This window comes from Erythranthe guttata, chromosome 7, assembly GCF_056151865.1.
Source record: "Erythranthe guttata isolate IM_541 chromosome 7, IM_541, whole genome shotgun sequence".
Taxonomy (NCBI): domain Eukaryota; kingdom Viridiplantae; phylum Streptophyta; class Magnoliopsida; order Lamiales; family Phrymaceae; genus Erythranthe; species Erythranthe guttata.
In genome coordinates this window covers 9146141-9170433 of record NC_142539.1, presented here as the reverse complement: position 1 = coordinate 9170433, position 24293 = coordinate 9146141, and the positions used below count along the sequence as shown (strand labels likewise).

The window sequence follows — 24293 nt, the reverse complement described above, 5'->3', positions numbered from 1 at the left end:
CTACACGCCTATTCACGTTCCGGAGACCTATTCACGTTCCGGAGATGAGAATATTTTTTTCTTCTTATTTTCTCTCTAAATTTCCTGATTATAGGTTTAGATTTCTTCAAAGTACAAGTCCACCCTTGTAGAAGAATTATTAATCCAGAATATACAATAGAAGATTATAGGTTTTTTAGAGCAAACTATAATTCCCGAATTTTCTGAGCAGTCCTGCGAAGAAATTCGTCATAAATCAACCATTCGTCAGATATGCTCGAAATTCATACAGTAGCTTCCTAACCCTTAGATCTACAATCCGTCCGAAGGGTTTCTCGATCGGATCAACGGTCGCGGAGATATCGGTGAAGGAAGAGGACTGGAAATTTCTGGACAGCAGCCTTTACGACGGTAGAAGGCTTGATGTGGATCCTCGTTCGTGCGCCGAAGATAGAAACGAATCTGCTCGCGAAAACTAGCCGATGGTAGAAGGCTTGACGTGGATCCTCGTTTGTTCGCCGAAGATAGAAACGAATCTGCTCGCGAAAACTGTAAGTTGCTAGATTAGATTTATTCCGCTTTAAACGAATCTAATCAAAGCATGTTAATAAAATTAAAACCGGCTAATCTAGAACCTCATGCGAATTTTCATTGAATCCTGGGCTTCACATCCCAACACTTGAGTCTTCGATCTTCTTTCTTCGCCTTTTGTGGTGTCCAAAAATTTTGTGTTTGGATCCCATTGAATTGTGTTTACATAGTGGTTAAGAGTTGATCAAAAGGATCGCGGCTCGGACGGCCGTCTGAGTTTCCAGGCCATTCTGAGACGGTGTCTCATTTTTCGTTGCCTACTGCTCAACTTCGCATGACGGGAGGGCCACCCCAGATTTTAGTACTAAATTGGGATGGTCGTCCGAAGCTTTTTCTGCACTTCTGTCGGTTTTGAATCCTATTTTGACCATGTGTGAGTCCGAAGTTTGGAATGTTGCGTGCAATAAAAATTGTAGCTCTTTGAGTTAGCTTTCCAATGCCACTTGAATCAGGTGATTTGGAATTTGTATGAGCAAGATATGCTCAAAATGGTGGACACTGCCAAAGCTAATGCAAGATTCCTTCTTCCAATTTGATTTTCTTCCTTATTTGCAACTTTTTCCTTTCTTTTTTATCCTTTTTCTTTCATTGATACGTCATTCTCATTTTTCACCTATACAACACAAAATCAATCAATTAAAATACAAATATAATTAAATCTAAACAAAAGACTCACATAAAGTAAACGTATTGAGTGCAAAATCTACACTCAACACACCCCCAAACTTGAACTTTTGCTTGTCCTCAAGCAATACTAGCAACTTGCAAAGCTACGAAATCAATAAATGCATCATCTCATCACATATATTAATATGGTCAATTTCACTTTTTCAAAACTTGCTATTGTCTCGACACCTCTCGAAAATTCACAAGCTTAAAATTCAAAGACACTTAATTGCTTACCATTGCCAAGAACCAAAAATCATGTTATCGCTTCTAAACATCCAATATTTGTAATCTAAAAATAGAGAAAATTTATACTTACATAATAATATTCGACTCCAAAGACTCACCGAATTTCTCTACTCTGCTAATATCGAATAATTGAACTACTGGGATCATTGAGACTTTTTGGCTTTAAATTGTTGGGCTCTTTGGTGCAAGGTAGGAAATATGGGTATATAAGCGGCTACTCTTCTCCTTTTGATCTTCTCATTATTGAATAAAGAGTTGCACGCAATATGCCTTTTTTTTTCTTTCTTCTTGAATCGAGGCGTTTTCGCCGAGATTTGAAGATTAGGCTTTTTGAATTATTGTTTCACCTCTAAGGACTTATTACACTACTCGATTCTCAAAAGTTCAAAAGTCTCCACTTTTGCTCTTGAGGTATGGTTCGAGTTTTATTTGAATATTTACACATGTCCTCTTTTTCCCTACTAGTTCTCTTCTTCTTCTTCTTCTTCTTCTTCTTTTTTTTTTTTTTTTTTTTTTTTTTATTTTTCTTTTATTTTTATGATTTTTTTATATTTTTTATTGCGAAGAAGAAAAACGTAAAAAAAATTCCAACTAAACTCCAAGGGATATTTTTTCAAGAAATCCTCCATCTAATCTACCCATTTTATTATGGCTAAAAGAAAGAACACCGTTTCTCCAAGGCACAATCAAGGTTCTAGTGATAAGTATGTTAAAGGTAGGCTTGAAAGGCTCAAACGGTTCAAAGAAGGCCCAAATCACATTCCAAATCATTCAACGGCTCAATACTTCACTTTGCAAATTCCTAAGGTGAGTTGTTCAATCGAATATCATATGATATAGCATAAATTAACTCCACGTTTAAAGAAACAAAATTTTCAACAAAAGCAACACATAATTCATGATTCTCAACAATTTGTCACTCCTAAATTACATTGAATCGGAATTTCACCAAAATTCAAGTATAGCTACAACAAAGCAAGTAATTTCATCATCAAGCATTGGCATCTTTCTTCAACACAATTTATCGATGCATTCAACTCAAACATATTTTTTTAAAGAAAACAATAAATAAACGAAATTAAAACAACTACAATGAAAAAAATTATCCTAAAGCATGCACTCTAAAACATATAAAGCACATAAAAAGTGTTTTTCCACCCCCAAAAATTAAAATTTATATTGTCCTCAATGTAATTAAAACGAAGTTTAAGGATATAATACACCTTGATTATTGAAACATCCTCCACGTGCTGTATTCCTCCATCTCTTACACTTTCAAGCAAATTTTTTTTTTCAGTTTTTCCTTAGAAAAAAAAAAAGAAATTCCAGAGGTGTTTCGACCTGAAAATTCAAACATTATTAAATTATTAGATTGCAAGCTTATATAAATTCTAAGAAAATTAAAAACCACTAAAAATAAGAAAAATACGAGGAAAAAAATGATAAATGCTCGGGTTGCCTCCCGAGAAGCGCTAAGTTTTTAGTCTTCAGCCAGACTTTGCTTCTTGAAATTATTATGTCCAATCCAAAGCCTTGTAGATTGCGCATACATCCATGAGCGCTATCACTCTTTTCTGAAATTCGACAAAAGTTGAATATTTGTTTTGCTCAAATGATCAATCTGAAATGAAGAAAGATAAAAGAAATGAACAAAAAAAATGAGCTTTGAAGCTACATACTTAATATTAGATGAGTAACAGAACAACAACACTAGTTATTAGCTTAAATTATAATGTACCTGTTTCCACATTACTTTTCTCCACATGCACATGATACACAAGATGATTCTTCAAAATGGTTGACTGATCTTCCAGAGCCAGACGAAGACGACTCTGCTCCACCGGCTACGACAGACAAGGGTTGTAAAGTGACTACAATCCCACGACTCCGAAAATGTTCCTTGTTTTCATCTCCCAGCACAAGTTTCTCCCACCAATGGGATTCACACATTATTTTTTCAACCTTTTTTGCACTATTCAAAATCATAGACAAATCCCTCAATTCACCGCATCTTTCTATATGAATTATCCTCAATGATGAACCCGAGTTCGGTGAGGTACCCGTGCATATACTTTGCAGTTTTGGCAAGTTTTTCAGTTCAAGAGTCTCTAACTTTTGTAGGGCATCATTAGATTGGTGATCATCTGGTTCGTGCATGTTACTAGAGACAATCGTTACAAGTTGGGCACAATTCTCAACTTTTAGGTGCTTTAAGCTCGAAAGAGCTTTCGCTAACTCCAGATTCAGAATCTCTTTTAACTCTGGACATCCACACAATGTCAGCACCTCCAACTTTGAAAGGCATCCTTGAGGAATCGGGGCCGATCCTCTCCAAATACATTGCAACGAGTTGAGATTAAATAATTGCAGCTTCTTCAAACTCTTGAATACAACATCAAGCTCTTCTCTGAAAATTGTTTTTAAGTTATGACAACGTCCGGCGATCAAAACTTTCAACGATCTGACATTTTCCAAGCCAAACTCGTTCAAACTCTGAACACCCACATGGCCAAATAGTACGAAAGCTTCGGCTTGCTTCAAAACATCTTTTATCGATTCAAAATCGTTATCCGAACAATTTTCTTCACCGGTGCAAAATCTGAGTTTTTTTCCAGTTTCAGAAATATCTGAATCATACGGATGTCGCAAACCATGGGAACCAACAAAAAAATTGAAGGATCTAAACGTATATCTGGGCTCAAGTGTGTTTCTGTTTTGCCAGGATTGGCGTTCAGTAACAAATGTTGTAAGGCTACTTATCGTTGGAAAACGGAAGTTAAGAGTATTCAACTTTTCCAAACTGGCAAGCTCACCAGCTACTCTATCAGCAATAGAATTCCACCGTTTATTGGAAATGCACGTCTCAACAGAGAATTCTTCTAGTTTCTTGAGTTTGTCGATTATGCCACCAGGAATCATCTCTTGAGTCACTTTGCTTCCACAGGCAAACGACACCCTCAAACACCGAAGGCCAACCAACAGACCGATTTCATCAGGTAAACTTTGAAGTGAAGTTCCCCGAACATCAAGCAATTCCAACGCCTTGAGGTTCTCTACTTCATTCGGTAGTCCGGTCAACTGAGAACAGTCGTTCAGATATAAACTCACCAGTTTGGTGAATTTAGTAACTGGATTTGGTAGTGATTTGATCGTTGTTTTGTTCAGGTCCAGAACTCGAAGACCGACGCCCATATGCTCAAATAGCGAGTCCTCAAGTGTTACCCACTTCGTGTTCCTCTCCTGCAACAAGGTAGAATCACTGTTTGCATTATCCGGCATTCCTCGTTGCGATGCCTTCAAAATAAGACAGTTTTCTTTCGCCATGTATTCTTCTTTGAAAGCTAACTTTCTGAAGTAAATTGGCATCTTCACATGCCCGTCAGAACACCACAATAGCAAGTAGTTGTCTGTAAGTGTCTTCAATAGTGTATCTCCCAAGCCTCGACTTTCTTGCAGTCGCTGGTCAACGTCTTCTTCCAGATCATTGAAACCTTCAGACATCCAGCACTCTGTTAAATAGTCTTTGTGGATTAAGTGCTCGAGTGGAAACAGTAGGCCGTAGAGTAAGCATCTTTTTATATTCCATCCAGCTGACATCTCCTCGTGCAGTTTATCATATACCATTTTGTATGCATTACAAACATCCGGAGCGCCTAGGAACTTGGCATCGGTGTCATTCTGTAAAATACGCTTCACTCCATCCCACGAGCTTCTCTTGTCTTTTAAATGAACAGCTACTAACTTGATCACCTGTGGTAGCCCTCCGCAGCACTTGAGTATTCCATGAGCCTTAAGCTCCAAATTCTCGTCATTTATTTTACCGTATATGTTCTGAAAAAGGTTGATTGCGTGATCGATTGAGAGCGGCTCCATTTCGACTATTGTGCTAGCCATCTCGTTGATAACCTTTTGGCTATGGGATGCCAAGACAACTTTCCAACGGTCGTTGTTTGGTAGTCCCAGTTTATTTAGATCAATATCTGTGCAGATCTGATCAATGAGCAGTATGAATGATTTGTCACCCAGGAATTTAGAAAGTTCAAATTCCCTTTCATCCGCGTTGTCCGGTACAGCCTGTTTTAGCTTCTTCAGAACGCGATCCTGTATTGTTTCGATAATCTTCTCTTTCTTGTCCAGTTCTTTGGGAAGAGTTATGACCAGGATGAAGTCTAACCGCGTTTCCCCCGGCAACCACATAGTATCTATTATTTGATTGTTCAACAGCCTCAATACATTTGTTTTTCCCACCCCAGCTGGGCCGACGAGACCAATCACCTTCAATTTTGGATCGTGGAGGTGCACCATAAGCTCCTTGACATATTCTTTGTGGACTGGAAGATTATCGTAAGCTCTCAAGTGTTGAGGAACTTCTTGTTTCTTCTCAACTGTCAGATTATCCTCGTTTATATCTTTAAGGAGTGAAGACGCTTCGACTTTTAGCTCCGCAATATCTCTACTCAGTTCACCACGCTTGACAAATTTATGTGTGAAGATCTTCGGCTTTATTTTGTCAAGTTCATCTATAATCCTTTTTGCATTGTCGACGTCTACCTCATCCCCGATAATTGGGATGCCTTCGGTGACTTGTTTGTAGGTGTCAATGAACTTCTTGTACTTGAGCATCAAAGTTTTGATTTTCAGCTCCACCGATTCGTAGTTAACGTTCTTCTCTTTGTAGACAGACAAATATTTCAGTGATTTATCAATGCTACTCATTCCTGATTTAATGGCTACCACATCTATCACGAGATATGCTAAGTTTTTTTCCAAATCTTTAATGCTTTTTGTCATTCCGATAAACCACATGGTTATATCCTTAACAGGAGGATATATTGATAAAGAAGCCATCCTGCAAAATACCATCAAATGTGAATTGCATGCGTTATTTATATGTAAAAACCGCATATAAAATTAAAATACTATGCAAGTGCCATTTCATATATCATCTTTAAAAAAAAAAAAAATCAACGTTTAGTCCATTTCCATCATGATTGCTTTTATATCAAGTGTTCTTAAATAAAAGTTCTTGGATAAGCAATGATATATATTCGATACATTAAACCGTGTGCAACAAGTGTAACCAATGTCAGCTGAATTCAAAATTATTTGAAACAGTACTTCCGAAGAGTTTAGGGTTTTCCCATGCATAGATGATTTTAGATGAAATCCTACTCAATCTATGTATGGATTATAATCTTCATATTTTCGACTACATTCTATAGAAACAAGCTTGATAATTCCCATTCATTAAAGATCAAAGTTTCATTTTTGTTCATATATATGCTAATTAGTTACTGTTGGAATGAGTGTGACAATAAGTGCGGAATCAATGTTGGAATAAGTGGGTGATGCAATGTTGGAATAAATGTGAATTTGAAGCAACTTTCTCTAAATATATCTAGACAAATGTCTTTTGATTTTTTTTACATGTTAAATCAGAATTAGAAGAGATGTAAGTACAAGTGTCATCTTTTAATTTATTAGAAGAGTAATATACTCCTCACTATAAAGATGGAGTGCTAGAGATGATTGTAAGCAAGACAAAAAACAAAACAAAAGTATTTTTCCTTCAATAATACATCTGTCTTATTACTTTCTCTCTTAAAAAATAATATTTTTTCTAGTCTTCACAACCTCACTAAAACTCAATTTCAGTATTAATCATTTTATCTCATCTTGGTGCCACAACTTGGCATCAGAGCCATCTTAAAAAAATGCCCACCAACCTTGCTTCACTAATAGCCCGTTTCAGTGGACAAAATTTGATTATTGGAATAATCTAATGAAGCTTTGTTCAAATCTTGAATCTCAAGACATTTGGAGCGTTGTCGAAGACGGTGTTCAGACTCCCGAAAATAAGGATCAATTGACGAATGCACAAAAGCAAACATTGAAAAGCGAAACAAAAAGATCGAAAAGCTCTTTTCCAATTATATCAAGCAATCGAAGTTCCCGTCTATGAAAGAATAACCAGGGCGAGTAGTTCCATGGAGGCATGGGAACTTCTAATACAAACAACTTATGCCGGGAAAAATAAAGTAAAGAAGTTTCGTTTGCAATCTTTGCGGGTTGAATTAGAAAAATTGGAGATGAAAGAAAACGAAAAAATTGTTGAATATTTTACAAGAAACACCTCTCTTGTAAATCAAATGGCGAAGTTACGGAAACCCAAAGGGTTGTCAAAAAAATTATGCAAAGTTTGCCGGTGAAATTTGATCATGTTGTTGTGGCTATGAAAGAGTTACAAGATCTAGAGAGTTTACAAGGACGATTGGAAGCAAACAGAACAAGGATCCTGCAAAGAAGTCCTCAAATTTCTTCTTCGGACAAAGCATTAAAATCCCAAGTTACATTCACGGGAGGCCGTGGTTCATTCCGTGGACAATGCCGAGGTCGTGGCCAATACTCGAGGAGGAAAAAGTTCTTAGAATAATTACCGTGGACAAGCCCAATCAAACGATGAGGCGAAAGTGGAGGAGAAATATTTTCTGAACAATTTTCAAAGAGGAAGAGGCCGAGGACGAAGATCATATAAAGGTACAATGCTTTACGTTCAGTGTCATTTTTTCATAAATCGGGACACAAAATCAAAGATTGTTGGGAAAAATATCCAGAAAAAAGAAAAAAAGTTGGTTATATGCATGAAATAAAGTCGAAAATATGGAGACTTTATTGGTTGCATCTAATGGTAACTTTGAAAATATTTGGTATTTGGATAGAGGTGCGAGCAAGCACATGACGGGGAATAAAAAAATATTCTCAAATCTTGTCGAAGCTAACTAACCATGGATACACCTACACATTAGAAGGCGTTGGAGAAATTGTTTTCAAAACAAAATAATGAAAAGCCAAACAATGTCCGAGGTTTACTATGTACCTAACTTGGAAAGTAATTTGCTAGGTGTTGGTCACTTGATGAGAAAAGTTTTCAATATGTTTTTTGATGACTTCTCTTGCATTTTAAAAAAGAAGGATCAACACATTGAAAATATCGGTATGACCAGAAATAATATTTTCCGACCAAACTTGATACTTTTGAAGTCTCTTGCCATTTAACTGTGAAGGACGGAGGTTTAAAGTTATGGCATGACCGATTCGAGCATCTTAATTTCCAAAGTCTGAAGGATTTATCGAACAAGGCAATTGTTCAAGGATTGTCGAACATTAAAGCCATGGACGGAATTTTTGAAGAATGTCAATTGGGGAAGTCACATTGAGAGTCATTTCCCTCCAAGTCAAATTGGAAATCAAAATCACCATTAGATCTCATTCACAGTGACCTTTATGAACCATTTCGAGTTCCTTCTCTCGGTGGTAATCGGTATTTCTTGTTATTTATTGATGATTTTACAAGAAAAATATGGGCCTACTTTGTGGAAAAATCCGAAACTCTTTCATGCTTCAAAGATTTTAAATCCATGTTGAGAAATTTTTCATTTTCAAAATAAAAACTTTGAGGAGTGATCACGGTGGAGAATATTTATCTTCTTTATTTGAAGAATTTTGTCGAATCCATGGTATCATACATAAATTGACGGTTCGGTACGCACCATAACAAAATGGCGTAGCAGAGCGAAAAAATCGAAAAATCATGGATATGGTTCGAAGTTCGATGTTGTGAAAAAAAAATATTCCATCGGACTTTTGGGTTGAAGCGGTCGCTTGTGCCGTTTAATTGATCAACCGATCACCAAAGAAGAACTTGGAGAATTTTACTCCAAATGAGGTATGGTATGGTAAGGAGCCAAATGCTAGTCATCTTAAAACATTTGGTTGCCTTGCATACTCATACATTCCAAATGTTATGAGAACCAAGCTCGACATTAAAGACGAAAAATGCATTTTCATTGGGTATAGTGAGAGGTCAAAAGCTTACAAGTTTTGCAATTCTCAAACAAAAAAAAAATTGTGATAAGTCGGGATGTTCATTTTGATGAAAAATCCTCTTATTATTTAAAAAAAATTCAGAATCATTAACTTGGAAGACCCTTGGAAATGAAGAAGGTGATTCTCAAGAAATGCAACCAAATGATGGTGAAAATGAGTCTCCACGAAATTCACCATCACCCCCGCCAAGAAAAAAAGAGGAGTTTGAGAGAAATCTATGATGAAACGGAGGAGGTGAATGTAACAATTCTTATTTTCTTTGCATTCTTTGTTGGAGATGATCCAATTTCTATTGAAGATGTCTCAAAACAAGAAAAATGGAATCAAGCGATGAAAGAGGAGATCAAAGCCATTGAAAAAAATGAAACTTGGGAGCTCACACATTTACCTTCACACAAAGCTCCTATTGGTGTGAAATGGGTGTTCAAAACAAAAATCACTATTGATGGTTCCATCAACAAATACAAGGCAAGGCTTGTTGCAAAATGATATAAGCAAAATGAAGGAGATCACTTCAATGAGGTATTGGATCCCTTTCAAAACCTGATACAATTCGCTTAATTATCTCTCTTGCAGCTCAAAATGGTTGGAATTGTACCAAATGGATGTCAAATCAGCATTCTTGAACGAATTTCTTCAATAAGAGCTCATTAAAAAAGGCGAAGAAGAAAAGGTGTACAAACTCAAGAAAGCCCTCTATGGCTTGAAGCAATCAACCAGTGCATGGTACGGTCAAATTAATGATTATTTCATTAAATTTGGTTTTGAACGTTGTCCTTTGAGCATACTCTTTGCATCAAAAGAAATTCTAACGGCGGTTTTAAGGTGGTGAGTCTTTATGTTGATGATTTAATCTTCACGGATGATGATTTTGAGATGCTGGTAGAATGCAAAGCTTCTACGATGAAGGAGTTTGAAATGACCGATCTAGGGGAATTGCATCATTTTCTTGGCATTAATGTGGATCAATCAAAAGAAGGAATTTTTATTTCTCAAGAATAATATGCAAAAGAAATTTTGAAAATTTTCAAAATGGAGAGCTCAAATCCGGTGTCAACTCCTTGCATTACGGGCTTAAAATTAAGCAAATAAGAGGAAGAAAATTTGGTAAACACAACCATGTTACGAAGCTTAATTGGAAACTTGATGTATCTTACAACCACTTGCCCCGGTATTATGTTAATGGCCCAGATATCATGTTTGGTGTATTATTGATTAGCAGGTTTATGGAGAAACCATATTCAAATCATTGGGAGGCGGCGAATGAATTCTTTGATATGTCGAAGGAGCCATTGATTATGGTATTTTTTATGAAAACAATATTTATGTTACACATGTTGGTTTTACAGATAGTGATTTCAGTTGATGTGTGGATGATTCTAAAAGTACTTCCAAGAAGTAGAGTGAAACACGTGAGCGTGGATTATCTTCACATGTTGTTTTTAACTTTCTTATTTTCTAACTAAATTTTAGTTATGGAATAAATAGTGCTTAGTGGGTTAAGTATAGTGCTTAGTGGGCTAAGTAGTGCTTAAGTGGGTTTAATTGTGAATATTATTCTAACTCCTTAAACTAACCCACTAACCCACTAACCCATGTTCTTGAGTGCTCTTGTAGTTGGTTTTCTTGCAGATCATGGGCTGAGGAGTGGATGCTTGGAATGCCTATAAATACCGACTTCAATACTCAAGGAAGATTATCGATTCTACGAAATAAAAACCGAGGGCTGAAGAATATTCACGAGAGTTTTAGAGTGGTTTTAGAATCGGTCGTTTGTACTCCTCATGAGTACAATCTTTACGTACTCCTTATGAGTACATTCTTTACGTACTTCTCATAAGTACATTCTTTGTAGTCTAGATTGTATAGTATATATGTTTCTAGACTTGGTTGTAAGAATGATCAAGATAGTGATTCATTCATAAGTTCTTTACGTACTCCTCACGAGTACATTCTTTGAAATCTAGAATTTTTAATATTTTTCTTTTAGTATCTAGATTTGATTGTAAGAATGATCTTGAAAAAGATTCATTCATAAGGAAGAAGTTTTCGCACCTCTTCTGTTTGTATTCTTGGAATACTGATTTTAATATATATTTTCCGTCCTGTAAAGGGCAAGTTCACAAGTCTTTACTTGTGAACATTTTTAATTCTGAGTATTGTTCTCTTTATTTCCGCTGCATGTTTGTTCAAGTGTCATAACACTTTAGACAACACCTCTGTATAAAACGAATTCGGGACCATAAATTATTTCAATTGGCATCAAGAGCCAACACTTGACGTATACTAAGTGTTTGTTCCTATTTTCTTTACAGAAACAAATTCGTGATGGATACTCAGATGACTGCTTCTATGCGACCTCCTGTACTTGATGGCACAAACTACACCTACTGGAAAGTCAAGATGAGGGCGTACATCAAAGCCATTGATGAGAAAGCTTGGAGATCTATTCTTACTGGATGGAAGCCACCAACTATCACAGATGCGGATGGGGATGTATTTCCAACACCAGAATTACGGTGGACAAAAGACGATCTATCAAATGCACTCCAAGCAGAATTAGAGAAGGAAGATGTTGCTCCGGAATATGATGATGATACAGAAGAATGTCTCAACAATGTGGCATTTCAGATTCAGAAATTCAATAGGGCGTACAGACGAAGTGGAATCAAGCCCAGACAGTTATTTCCAGAAGGCTCTCCACAAAATCGACAAACTCAGCCCCGAAACAGATCTACTCCACAGAGAACATTTCCTCAAACATCTTCTCAAAACACTTCAAAAAATTCTTCATTTATTCGTTCAAATTCTGAACCACCTAACTTGGATCATATTAAATGCAGGGCATGTTCAGGATTTGGACATTATGCTAATGAATGTGCAAATACCTTGAGAAGAAGAGGAATGAGTCTGATTTGTGCAGTCAGTGATGAGGAGGAAGAGCAACCTGAACAGACAGAGGAACAGCAATCCACTAAACAAGCCCTCTCTGTCAGATATATCACTGGAAATACTTCTGAAACAGAATCACAAGGAGTTCCTCTGGATGCTGCAACACCTTCTGAAACACTTTCAGTAACTGAAATTTCTGAGTTAAATACTGATCATTATACATCTTTAAACTCTATTTCTTTGAATGCAGCAGAATCCAGTAATGAAGCAGTTAATGATGAGGAAGAAATGTACAAGAAATTGTTCAGTGACTTGGAGAAGAAGACTCATGCTCTAGATGCAGTCAACAAGGAAAATCCTTCTCTCAAAGAAACAATCACTCATTTGGAGGTTGGTATCACCAAGAAGGATCTTGAACTGGCAAAGGTGAAAGATGAACTCAAAGAAGCGACTCTAGCAATCAAGATGATGAATACCGACATAACTAAACTCAAAGAGATTGTGTCACTGGAGAAGTACAACAAAAATGAAGGTCTAGGGTTCAAAAACCAAGTGAAGAAACACAAGCCAGTAAAGAAGAAGGAGATTGTCTTTGTAAAAGAGAAGGGTTCAAATGGAAAAGAATGCAGAAATTCCACAGTCACCACTTCAGAGTCCAGAATAATGGGATACATTTGTCATGACTGTTTCTCACCAGGACATACCCGTCCATTTTGTGAGAAACTAAGTAGTGACAAAATGTTGTACAGGATGAGTCACAGCACTCCAGGGAACACCTCCAAGAAAAAGGTAGAATTTACCAAAAAGGAGTGTAGAATATGGACTCCCAAAGGTAAACTTATGTGCAAAGCAGTATACACTTCTTTAAATGCTAACATTTCAGGTTCATGGTACTTTGATAGTGGATGCTCTAGGCACATGACTGGAACTAAAGAGTTTCTATCAAACTACTATACACTCAATGGAGGACGTGTAACCTATGGAGGAGGAGCTAAAGGCAAAGTGGTTGGACGTGGAACACTCAGTCTTGAGGGACTTCCAAAACTTTCAAATGTCTTACATGTTGAAGGATTGGGGTCAAATCTCATCAGTATTAGTAAATTGTGTGATGATGATCTGCGTGCTCAATTTGATAAATACTGTTGTTGTGTGTTTGATAATCAAAATCATTGTGTACTGACAGGTTCCATATCAATGGATAATTGTTATCAAACAGGTGACACCATCTCAAGCAAGAGCTCAAGAGTAAGTGAACTAGAGCTGTGGCACCAGAAACTAGATCACACAAACTTCAAAAATCTGAAGCTGCTCAACAAGTACAATGCCATAAGAGGAATTCCTGATCTCAAGATCAAGGACATTCCTATATGCGGAATGTGCCAGAAGGGAAAGCAAACTAGAGTATCACACAATGTGTTACAACCCGTTGGTACCACCATTTGTTTTGAACTTGTACATATGGATCTTATGGGTCCTATAGAGGTAGAAAGCCTAGGTGGTAAATATGTATTTGTGTGTGTTGATGATTTTTCAAGATATACTTTGGTGTATTTTTTAAGAGAAAAATCTGGTCTAGAATACATGCATGTGTTTGGATGTGTTTGCTATGTCCTAAATGATAGAGATCATCTAGCTAAATTTGATTCAAAAAGTGATTTGAGTTTGTTTATGGGATACTCTAATAACAGTCATGCTTATAGAGTATATAACTTAAGAACTCGAACCATTATTGAATCTGTAAATGTGGTATTTGATGACTTTGCTGATCTCCGCAGTAAAACAGCTGAAGATGAAGTTGATGATCTGATTGCTGAAGGAGAAACAACAGGAGGAGACACTACTGCCACAGATGCTCCAGATATAAACAGTCCAGTATCAAGAGAAGAGGGTGTTGAGCCAAGTGTTACCACATCTGATTCAATACTTCCTACAGAGAGCACAGAAGCTGAATTGCAGCCAACTCATGATGTCTGCAGAAAGGAACCATCAAGTAGAATCCAGAAAAATCACCCATCAACTCAAGTTGTAGGAGATATCTTTGATGGGATAAGGACCAGAAGAAAAGAGAGAGTGAATTACAGAGATATGGTAAGATTTGCAAATTTATCTTCTGAATGTACACTAACTGGAACTACTTGCTTTGTATCTTCAGTCGAACCAAAGAATATTGCAGAAGCACTGAATGATGAGTTTTGGATTAATGCAATGCATGAAGAGCTGAATCAGTTCATCAGGAATGATGTTTGGTACTTAGTTCCCAGACCAAGTCGTATAAATGTGATAGGAACTAAGTGGATCTTCAAAAACAAAACTGATGAAAAAGGTACAGTTGTTAGAAATAAGGCTAGGTTAGTAGCACAAGGTTATACTCATATTGAAGGTATAGATTTTGATGAAACCTTTGCCCCAGTAGCTAGAATTGAATCTATTAGGTTACTTCTTGCTATAGCCTGTTTTCTTAAAATCAAATTGTATCAGATGGATATCAAAAGTGCATTTCTAAATGGTTTTTTTAATGAAGTAGCATATGTAGAGCAGCCCAAGGGTTTTGAAGATTCTGCCAAACCTGATCATGTGTTCAAGCTTAAGAAGGCTTTGTATGGTCTTAAACAAGCTCCTAGAACTTGGTATCAAAGACTCACTGACTTCTTACTTGAAATACAATTTTCTAGAGGAAAAGCAGACAGAACTCTATTTGTTAGAAGAACAAATAACCATATCATTATTGTACAGATATATGTTGATGATATTGTTTTTGGTTCTACTTGTGCTAACCTCTTACAGTCTTTTGTAGATTCTATGTCTCACACTTTTGAAATGAGCATGGTAGGAGAGTTGAATTACTTCCTAGGACTCCAAATCAAACAGACAGGTGAAGGAATTTTTGTAAATCAAAAGAAGTATGATCTCAATCTGGTCAAAAGGTTTGAGTTGGAGTCAGCCAAGCACATGAAAACTCCAATGGGTTCCAGCCAAAAACTGTCCAAGGATGATGTTGCAGAAGATGTTGACAGCACCCTATACAGAAGCAAGATTGGAAGTCTTCTGTATCTAACTGCAAGCAGACCTGATATTATGTTTAGTGTTTGTGTGTGTGCCAGGTATCAAGCTAATCCCAAGGTCACTCATCTTAAAGCTGTGAAGAGGATTATTAGGTATGTTGCAGGTACAGTAGACTTAGGGATTCAGTTTTTCAAAGACACTAATACAAACTTGATAGGTTTTAGTGATTCTGATTGGGCTGGGGATATTAGTGACAGAAAAAGTGCATCAGGTGCATGTTTCTTTTTGGGGAATAATCTGGTTTCTTGGTTTAGTAGAAAACAAAATTGTGTATCACCTTCAACAGCTGAATCAGAATATGTAGCTGCTGGAGGATGTTGTGGTCAACTAATTTGGATGAAACAAATGTTGGGGGATTATGGGTTAACCAGTAACACCCTGACCATATATTGTGATAATTCAAGTGCTATTGATATTTCAAAAAATCTTGTTCAACACTCACGAACTAAACACATAGATATTAAACATCATTTTATTCGTGATATAGTTGAGAAAAATATTGTGTGCTTAAAGTACATTTCCACAGAAGATCAGCTGGCTGACATCTTTACAAAGGCATTAGATTATGAGAGGTTTTCTAAACTTAGAAAATCTCTCGGGATGTGTACTCAATAAACATGTCCTGAAAAATGTTGCAGCACCTCATCAAATATCTTAAGCTGCAACATAATTTACTGAAGCTTAGCTTCTTTAAATAATGACTTCACTGTGATGAATTATTTTTCTAAATAAGTAACTGGAAGTCTTTCACCTTGAAACGTGATCATGCTTCATGTAAACATTTGGGGAATAATTACACTCACATAAGTCAAACTCCTCTATTTTGATAGTCATATCTTAGTAACTGAGGAACCTTCAAACTGAACACTTGATCATGTTCCATGTGAATTGTTTGACTTGAAAATAAGAGTTTAAAAAAAAAAAAAAAAAAAAAAAAAAAAAAAAAAATATATATATATATATATATATATATATATATATATATATATATAATAAAATCTATGCCTGTCAGCCAATTTATTTTTTTTCTCACACTATTAATCATTAATAAATGTGTTTCTTATTTTTGTGGAAATTTCGTGAGTGCTACTATTTTTATTATTATTTTATTTATTATTGAATTATCACTATTTATATGGGTCATGGGTACATGGGTTAGTCTTTCATTTTCCACTAAGTCCACTCCTTATTGTGCCATTTGTCACGGTTTGCTTTAAACTGCCAAAGAAACTTTTATTCTCTTTAATCACACTTTCTCCAAGAAAAACGCACAACACTTATTCACCTTCTCCACTTCAATTTTTTTTCTCTGCAAATTAGGGCTTCTAAATTTCGTGCTTCTTTTTCGAAAATTCACACTCAAAAATCAAAAGCACAAGAAGCAATTTTTTTATCTACTGTATCATGGCATCTCCTCCTAGAAATCCTCTTCCAGCCGCAGCTGGTGATGTCCACAACGATGCTGCAGCACCTGAACCAGCAGACCCAAATCTGGTCATCATCGTTCATCCTGTCAACCTTGAAGCTATGCCGATCAGCTTTATTGAGCCCGGAGACGAGATGAATCCGATTGACCCAGACAACTTCCAGAACGTGGGTCCCTCTTCCAATGCAGGAAGGATTCCAACTCGTCGGTCCAAGCGTATGAATCTCTTCCCAGATCTGAATGCTACTGGATCACAACGCCGAAGGGGAAGACATTCTCTAAGCAGAGGTGGCAGAGGTAGAAGAAGAGGCAGCACAGTCGGTCGCACTCCAGTTAGGCCAAACCCACCAAGAGGCCTTCACTTGGTTGTTGAAACCGATGATGAAGAAGGAGATCCAACCTTTGCAGAACCGGAAGCCCTAGCTCTCTCCTCAAGCTTTACTGAGTCATCCTCCAAAGACTTGACTTCACGAGTATCAACTCAGGGGGAGACACTTCAGCATAACTCTTCTCAACATCCGGTTTCCGAAGATGTTGCTGCACATGTTCCTGAAGATGCTGCTGCACCCACTGACTCAGCCAATGTTTCACAGAGTGCTGCTGAGGATGCTGTTCCCTACCAGGAAGAAGAAATGCCTGATTTTTCAGGGATGTCCTCTGCCGAGCATGTTGACATTCCCTCTGTTGATGCTCAGGATTTCACTACCACTGAAGAAACACCCTCAGCACCACATGCAAACCCTCTGGAAACTCTTGCAGAAGCAGCTGTTCAAGTGGATACATCACCTCCCTAGGCTAATGAACCAGAGAAAAGTGATGACAGCTGGGAAGTTCCCCTTGCTACTTTTCGCAAATATTTGCTATTCTCAGAGTCAGACAGTGACTCATCTGAGGACTCCTCTCCGATGCAGGAAGATGCTGCCCCACGTGTTGCATCACCTGAGCCAACATACATCCCAGATGAACTTGAAGACTCTAACGAAGAGTAATCCTCTGAGAAAGAAGAGCCAGACTTGGATGGGAATGATCTGTCAACTACTTTTGAGGTAAACAATGCTTTCAGTACTATCTTTTATTTTGAATCTGATTCAATTTTGAGTCCTCAAATCATGAATTGCCAATTCATTGAGGAGAAGAAAATTTCCAAGGATGAGTTAAACTTTGATAGACATAGGATTACTGATTTTCTTGATCAAAGAAAAATCCTTAGTCTAGTTTGAATTTTATGCCAATTTACAAATTTTTTTTTAAGAAAAATTCTCCAAACTTTGGCAAAGTTTTTGTGCGAAATTCAATTTTTTTTTCTCCCAAAATTATCAACTCTCATTTACAAACTCCTACTGTGACTGATGAGGATAATTATGGTGGTTTTACTGAGGTTTGTAAGACTCTTTCTGGCAATCGTTTGAAATGTTGTCTGCTCACCCCAAAAAATTCAAAGTTTCTCAACTCACTGCATTTTATTTTGTCTTGTTCAGACTCACAGTGATGAATTGGATTCCATCCAAAAATGTCTCTGTGGTTACTAAACCTCATGCAGTACTCATGTACAAATTGGGGATGGGATTACAAGTTGATGTTGGCAAACTTTTCTTTAATAATTTAGGTCATCTTGCCCAGAAAATTTCATCCTCCACTCATTTTCCTTATCCTTCTCTCATCTACTCCATTCTGTTTTCTCAAAATTTGGGCCAAGATGAATCATAATATCTTCACACTCCACTTGGCATGATAACTGTTTCTCAAAATTTTCTCAAGGCTCCTCATGTCCAAGATCTTCCCTGGAATGGAGATAATTTTCTCTCAACTGAATCAGGTCAAAATAATCTTGGTACTGAAGGTGTTGCTCCTCATGTTGACAACACCCCTGACAATCTTGTTTCTGTTCCTAGAGATCTCTTGTTACAACAGCTTACTCACTCTCTAGCTCAGATTACCTATCACCAGTCCATGGTGGAAATGCTCCGAAAAAACTCTTTCTGATCAAAAAGGGGGAGAAAAAGCTAGTCATGAAGTTGAAGCAGGGACTTCTCATCATTTGGATGCCAGAGGCAGAGAACATGGAGTTAATGAAGAAGAAGAAAAGAATGAGGGTGAAGCTGAAGGAGCAGAGGAAAGCAGCAGCAGCTGATACTGAGGACACTTTGGATATTCTGCTCTAAAGTTATTTTTATGAACAATATTTGTTTTTGTTCAGTTTGCTAGGATTGCACTATTATTGTTATTTGCTATATTGGTTATCATATTCAGGGGGAGTTCAAGCAATGACTCAGGGGGAGTTAAGCTAAAATTTAGTTTTGATCAGAAAGTTAAAAAGGGGGAGTTTGAAACACGTGAGCGTGGATTATCTTCACATGTTGTTTTTAACTTTCTTATTTTCTAACTAAATTTTAGTTATGGAATAAATAGTGCTTAGTGGGTTAAGTATAGTGCTTAGTGGGCTAAGTAGTGCTTAAGTGGGTTTAATTGTGAATATTATTCTAACTCCTTAAACTAACCCACTAACCCACTAACCCATGTTCTTGAGTGCTCTTGTAGTTGGTTTTCTTGCAGATCATGGGCTGAGGAGTGGATGCTTGGAATGCCTATAAATACCGACTTCAATACTCAAGGAAGATTATCGATTCTACGAAATAAAAACCGAGGGCTGAAGAATATTCACGAGAGTTTTAGAGTGGTTTTAGAATCGGTCGTTTGTACTCCTCATGAGTACAATCTTTACGTACTCCTTATGAGTACATTCTTTACGTACTTCTCATAAGTACATTCTTTGTAGTCTAGATTGTATAGTATATATGTTTCTAGACTTGGTTGTAAGAATGATCAAGATAGTGATTCATTCATAAGTTCTTTACGTACTCCTCACGAGTACATTCTTTGAAATCTAGAATTTTTAATATTTTTCTTTTAGTATCTAGATTTGATTGTAAGAATGATCTTGAAAAAGATTCATTCATAAGGAAGAAGTTTTCGCACCTCTTCTGTTTGTATTCTTGGAATACTGATTTTAATATATATTTTCCGTCCTGTAAAGGGCAAGTTCACAAGTCTTTACTTGTGAACATTTTTAATTCTGAGTATTGTTCTCTTTATTTCCGCTGCATGTTTGTTCAAGTGTCATAACACTTTAGACAACACCTCTGTATAAAACGAATTCGGGACCATAAATTATTTCATAGAGCTATTTCTTGGAGTTCGAAAAAACAACCATTCTAGGAATTCTTGTACGAAGAAATCAACCTTGATTTCTTCATAAAAGGGAAGATCTTTACATCTCTTTGTGTATTCGTTTGAATATTGTTTTAATAATATTTTTGCTTGTAAATGCACATCCACAAGTTATATTTTTGTGGATAAAACTTTAAAATCTATTCCGCTGCAAATATTTCTTTACACAAGCTTTTATCACATCATATGTGTAAATCTCTAATTTGTATTTTATATATTTATTAACATGAATTCGGTGGCATTGAATTCTTTCAATAATTTTTTAGCTATTTATCCTTCAAATTGACCTACCTAAAAGGACATTATTGTACTCACATGAAATGGAGAAAATATATAAATAAATGAACATAAGAAAAACTCATGTGTGATAGTTTTGAAGTGATCAAGGTCATTGTAATATTGTAATCTTTGCACAATAGATGTAGTATTGTGGTGATAAAAGTCGAAACACTTAAATTTCATGTTATTTCGATTCAGTCGTGCAAGTTCTTTAGAGTTGGTGTGGATGTGCACGTGTGAGAGTGAGTTTTAGTTCGTAATTATTATTTTTTATTTATTTATTTAACTATTTGGATAGTTCCTTTATGTGTTCTTGCCAAGAACTTCGTCTTGGTTGAACCTCGAGACTAATTTAATTTAAAGCAAATTTACATTAACATTTACAAACAAGGGCACTTTACAAATAAGGGCAAATGTCAAATATGCCCATGAAAAAGGCACTTAATTAAAAGAGGGACATCCAACTTTTTTGTCTTTCAAATAAATCCAGCTCATTCAAACTTTTTTTCCAAATAAGAAAAATCATTTTATATATATATCAAAATTACCCCCAGTTCATTGAAACTCAATTCAAATCCAATTTTATGATTTACACCCCCAATTTAGCCCAATTTCATCGATTAACCAATTTTAACCCTAATTTCAATTTTGACTCGCCACCACCGGAGACCGCCGGTCTCCGGCGTTGACTTTTTTTTTTTGAAAACTTTTTTTTTCCGGTAGGTCAACTGCCGTTGATAGCCGGGTCTCCGGCGTTGACTTCTTTTTTTTTTTTTTTTTTTTTTATTTTGTTTTTTATTAAAAAAAATATTTTAATTAATACTACTGTCTTAGCTGCTAAATTACTATCTCCAGTAATTATTTAATTGTCGGAGACAGTAATTTAACTGTTAATTGACTTTTTTTTTTTAAATATTTTAATTAATATTACTGTATTCTTTGCTAAATTATTGTCTCCAACAGTTATTTAACTGTCGAAGACAGTAATTTAACTATTAATTGACTTTTTTATTCTTAAAAAAATATTTTTAATTAATATTACTGTATTCGTTGCTAAATTACTGTCTCCAGCAGTTATTTAACTGTCGGAGACAGTAATTTAACTATTAATTGACTTTTTCTTTTTTTGAATTTCTTTTTTAAAATTATTTTAATTAATATTACTGCCTTGACTGCTAAATTACTGTCTCCAACAGTAATTTAACTGTTTTAGACAATAATATTAATAATATAACTGTTCGGGAAAATAATATTTATAATATTACTGTCCCAAACAGTAATATTACTGTCTGAGACAGTAATTTAATAGCCAAGACAGTAATATTAATTAAAATATTGTTTTCTAAAAAAAAATTTCGAAAAAAAAGACAACGCCGGAGACCGGCGGTCAACGGTGGTTGACCGGCCGGAAAAAAAAATATTTTCTGAAAACAAAATATTTTGGGGGTTAATGTGATATATTTGTTTAAATTCGGGGTCAATGTGTAATCTTAAGGAAGTTAGATCATAATGGATGGAATTGATAAGAATTATATTATGGAGGGTATTTTAGACTAAAGGCATGATGATAGGTTTAATTGAGAGATTGTTTTTTTTTTTGGGTAAATTCCACTTTACCCCCTCGTACTCTGCTCAAGAACCATTTTACCCCCTCGTACTCTCAATTTCATCGATTTACCCCCTTGTACTTGTACAATTTCCCAATATAGCCCTCTTCGTCAACTTTTTTCGATTTTGACGCCATTTGGTCAAGAGTCAAAATACTGACGTAAATATTGATTTTTTCCGATTGACTCTCGTGATTAGAAAATAGAAAGTTTCACACATTCATAAATTTTTTTTCTTTGCACTGGGTGGAATCGATCAATTTTTGGGTCTTGATTTTTACTAAGTTAGGGGTTCAATTTGGGGATATCTTGGAAGGGGAAGTGGTGGGAGAAGAAGAAATGACAATATTGACGGAGGAGAAACGACGCGTTATAGGCAGTGGCAATTTTGTAATTTACAGAGTTGACCAAACGGCGTCAGAGTCAAAATTAACAAAAGTTGAAGAAGAGGGCTGTATTGGGAAATTGTACAAGTACAAGGGGGTAAATCGATGAAATTGAGAGTACGAGGGGGTAAAGTGGTTCTCGGGTAGAGTACGAGGGGGTAAAGTGGAATTTACCCTTTTTTTTTTTACCAATGTGCATTTAAGTCTCATGTGATGGGCCTTTTTGCCATTCACCCTACAAATAAACACATCAATGGATACTTATTCATAAAGGGGTCCAGACAAAAAAACTATTTTACAAAAAACTCCACACATGGTCCACAGGTTTGTAAAATACTAAAATAGTACTAACATTTTAGTATGCTTAATTTCATCATTTAATTTAATCTAATTAACCTCAATTTGACCCCAAATTTTATAAATTATTCAATTTTGACCCAAAACACAATTTTATGGATAATTTCATTCGTCGCCACCGTTGACCTTTTTTTCTTCCGCCGGTTTCTAACGTTGAATTTTTTGATTTTTTTTAATATTATTTTCTTCCTGATTTTTCCGACACCGGTTTTTTACGTTGACCGCTGTCAACTCGAGTCTCCAACGTTGATTTTTTTTTGGGTTATTTTGGGTGTTGTTCCTAACGCTAATGATCCAATACCGCTGTCGTTGACGTAATTATATTACTTGTCAACAAATCAAACAAAATTAAAAATAATAATAATAACAAAAAAAAATAATAATATTGTTGTTAACTCTAATTGTACTGTCAACGGCAGTAACGTTACATAAATGTACTGTCAACGGCAGTATAATTACGTTAATGTACTGTCAGTGACAATATAATTACCAATTTACTGTCAGTGACAGTATAATTATTGTTAATGGCAACACAATTACGGTCAACGTTTAGCAGTGGGCGTAAAAAAAAATCAACGTTAGAGATTGGCCGCAAAAAAATAATTTTTGAATTTTTTTTAAAAAAAAAAATAAAAGTCAAAATTGGATTTTTGGTGGTCAAAATTGATTATATTGGGTTACAATTAAGAATTGAGTATAACAGATTAGTGATAATTTTATCATATACATTAATTTTTATTTTATTTATAATACATATTAAAGTAATGAGCTTATAGCTTATGGACCTAAAACAATAACGATGATTTGTCACAAAGACCCCTACAAACAATCCTAACTTTCAGAAACAAACAATTATTTCCAACTTTACGCACAATTAGCAATTTCTACCATTGTACAAGCATTTGCAAACACCACCTAACTATAACAAATAAATCAACCAAATAAAACAAAAAATAAATTAATTGACTTAACAATAATCAACTAAGATTACTGAAGTCATTAGTGACTTTAGAAGAAAGTATAAGTTAACTAACACAAATCAGTCGATCTACTTAATTAACCTACATAGTTGACTTTTATCTGAAACTTAGTATTGCGATCGTATCGTTCGCATACGATTTCCCAACAAAATAACTCGGTGCAATTTGGGAGGTCAATTTTAACAACATAAAACATTGTTAATGAATATACTGAGCAAATTGCAGCATAAAAAGGGAGAAAACGTAAAACAATTAAAAAACGGAATAATAATAATTACCTTAAGAGTGCTCGGAAAGGAAGAAGCCAACACTGCAAAGATGCTCTTAAAAATGATATCAAACAGAAGCCAACACTGCAAACAGAATTCTAAGAAGGGGTGAGAAGAAGTATGGAGATGCCAAATTTAAGTCAGATGACAAATGATTATCCCCCAAGTCTTTCTTTATTTTGTTGACATTGAGAAATTTTATTTATTTTAATTTCTTACGTCATCTCGAATTGGTCAAGGGTGCTGGAGTGGGGAAATAGACCGGGAGTTAGACGCTACACCGAGTTATTTATACTGGATGATTGTTAACAATTTATAGGATTATTGTTGGGCTAAATACATACATACACGTAAGTGCACGTATCACAACCAAGCAGTAATAGTGGACTTGTAAGAGTCGGATGTCGATCCCACAGGGAATACTCAAATTACCT

At 35.8% G+C, this 24293-nt stretch overlaps 1 protein-coding gene across 5 annotated transcripts; it reads right to left on the bottom strand.

Moving 5' to 3' along the window:
• Positions 1-1118: 1118 nt before the first annotated feature.
• Positions 1119-24028, bottom strand: LOC105950335 (disease resistance protein At4g27190). 5 transcript variants are annotated; one of them, XR_016032216.1, is made up of 5 exons: positions 23869-24012; positions 3224-6334; positions 2915-3059; positions 2709-2826; positions 1119-1183 (listed from the first exon to the last, which is right to left on the bottom strand). XR_016032216.1 is itself a non-coding variant. In XM_012973687.2 (3 exons), the coding sequence occupies exon 2, from the start codon at positions 6331-6333 to the stop codon at positions 3235-3237; it is 3099 nt and encodes a 1032-aa protein (XP_012829141.1). In that variant the 5' UTR covers position 6334; positions 23869-24012; the 3' UTR covers positions 1119-3106; positions 3224-3234. The 5 variants fall into 5 exon arrangements, 2 of the variants coding, with proteins under 2 accessions (XP_012829141.1, XP_088677028.1); XR_016032213.1 differs by having other exon boundaries at positions 2709-3106; XR_016032215.1 differs by lacking the exon at positions 1119-1183 and having other exon boundaries at positions 2343-2826; positions 2915-3106; positions 23869-24028.
• Positions 24029-24293: the final 265 nt, after the last annotated feature.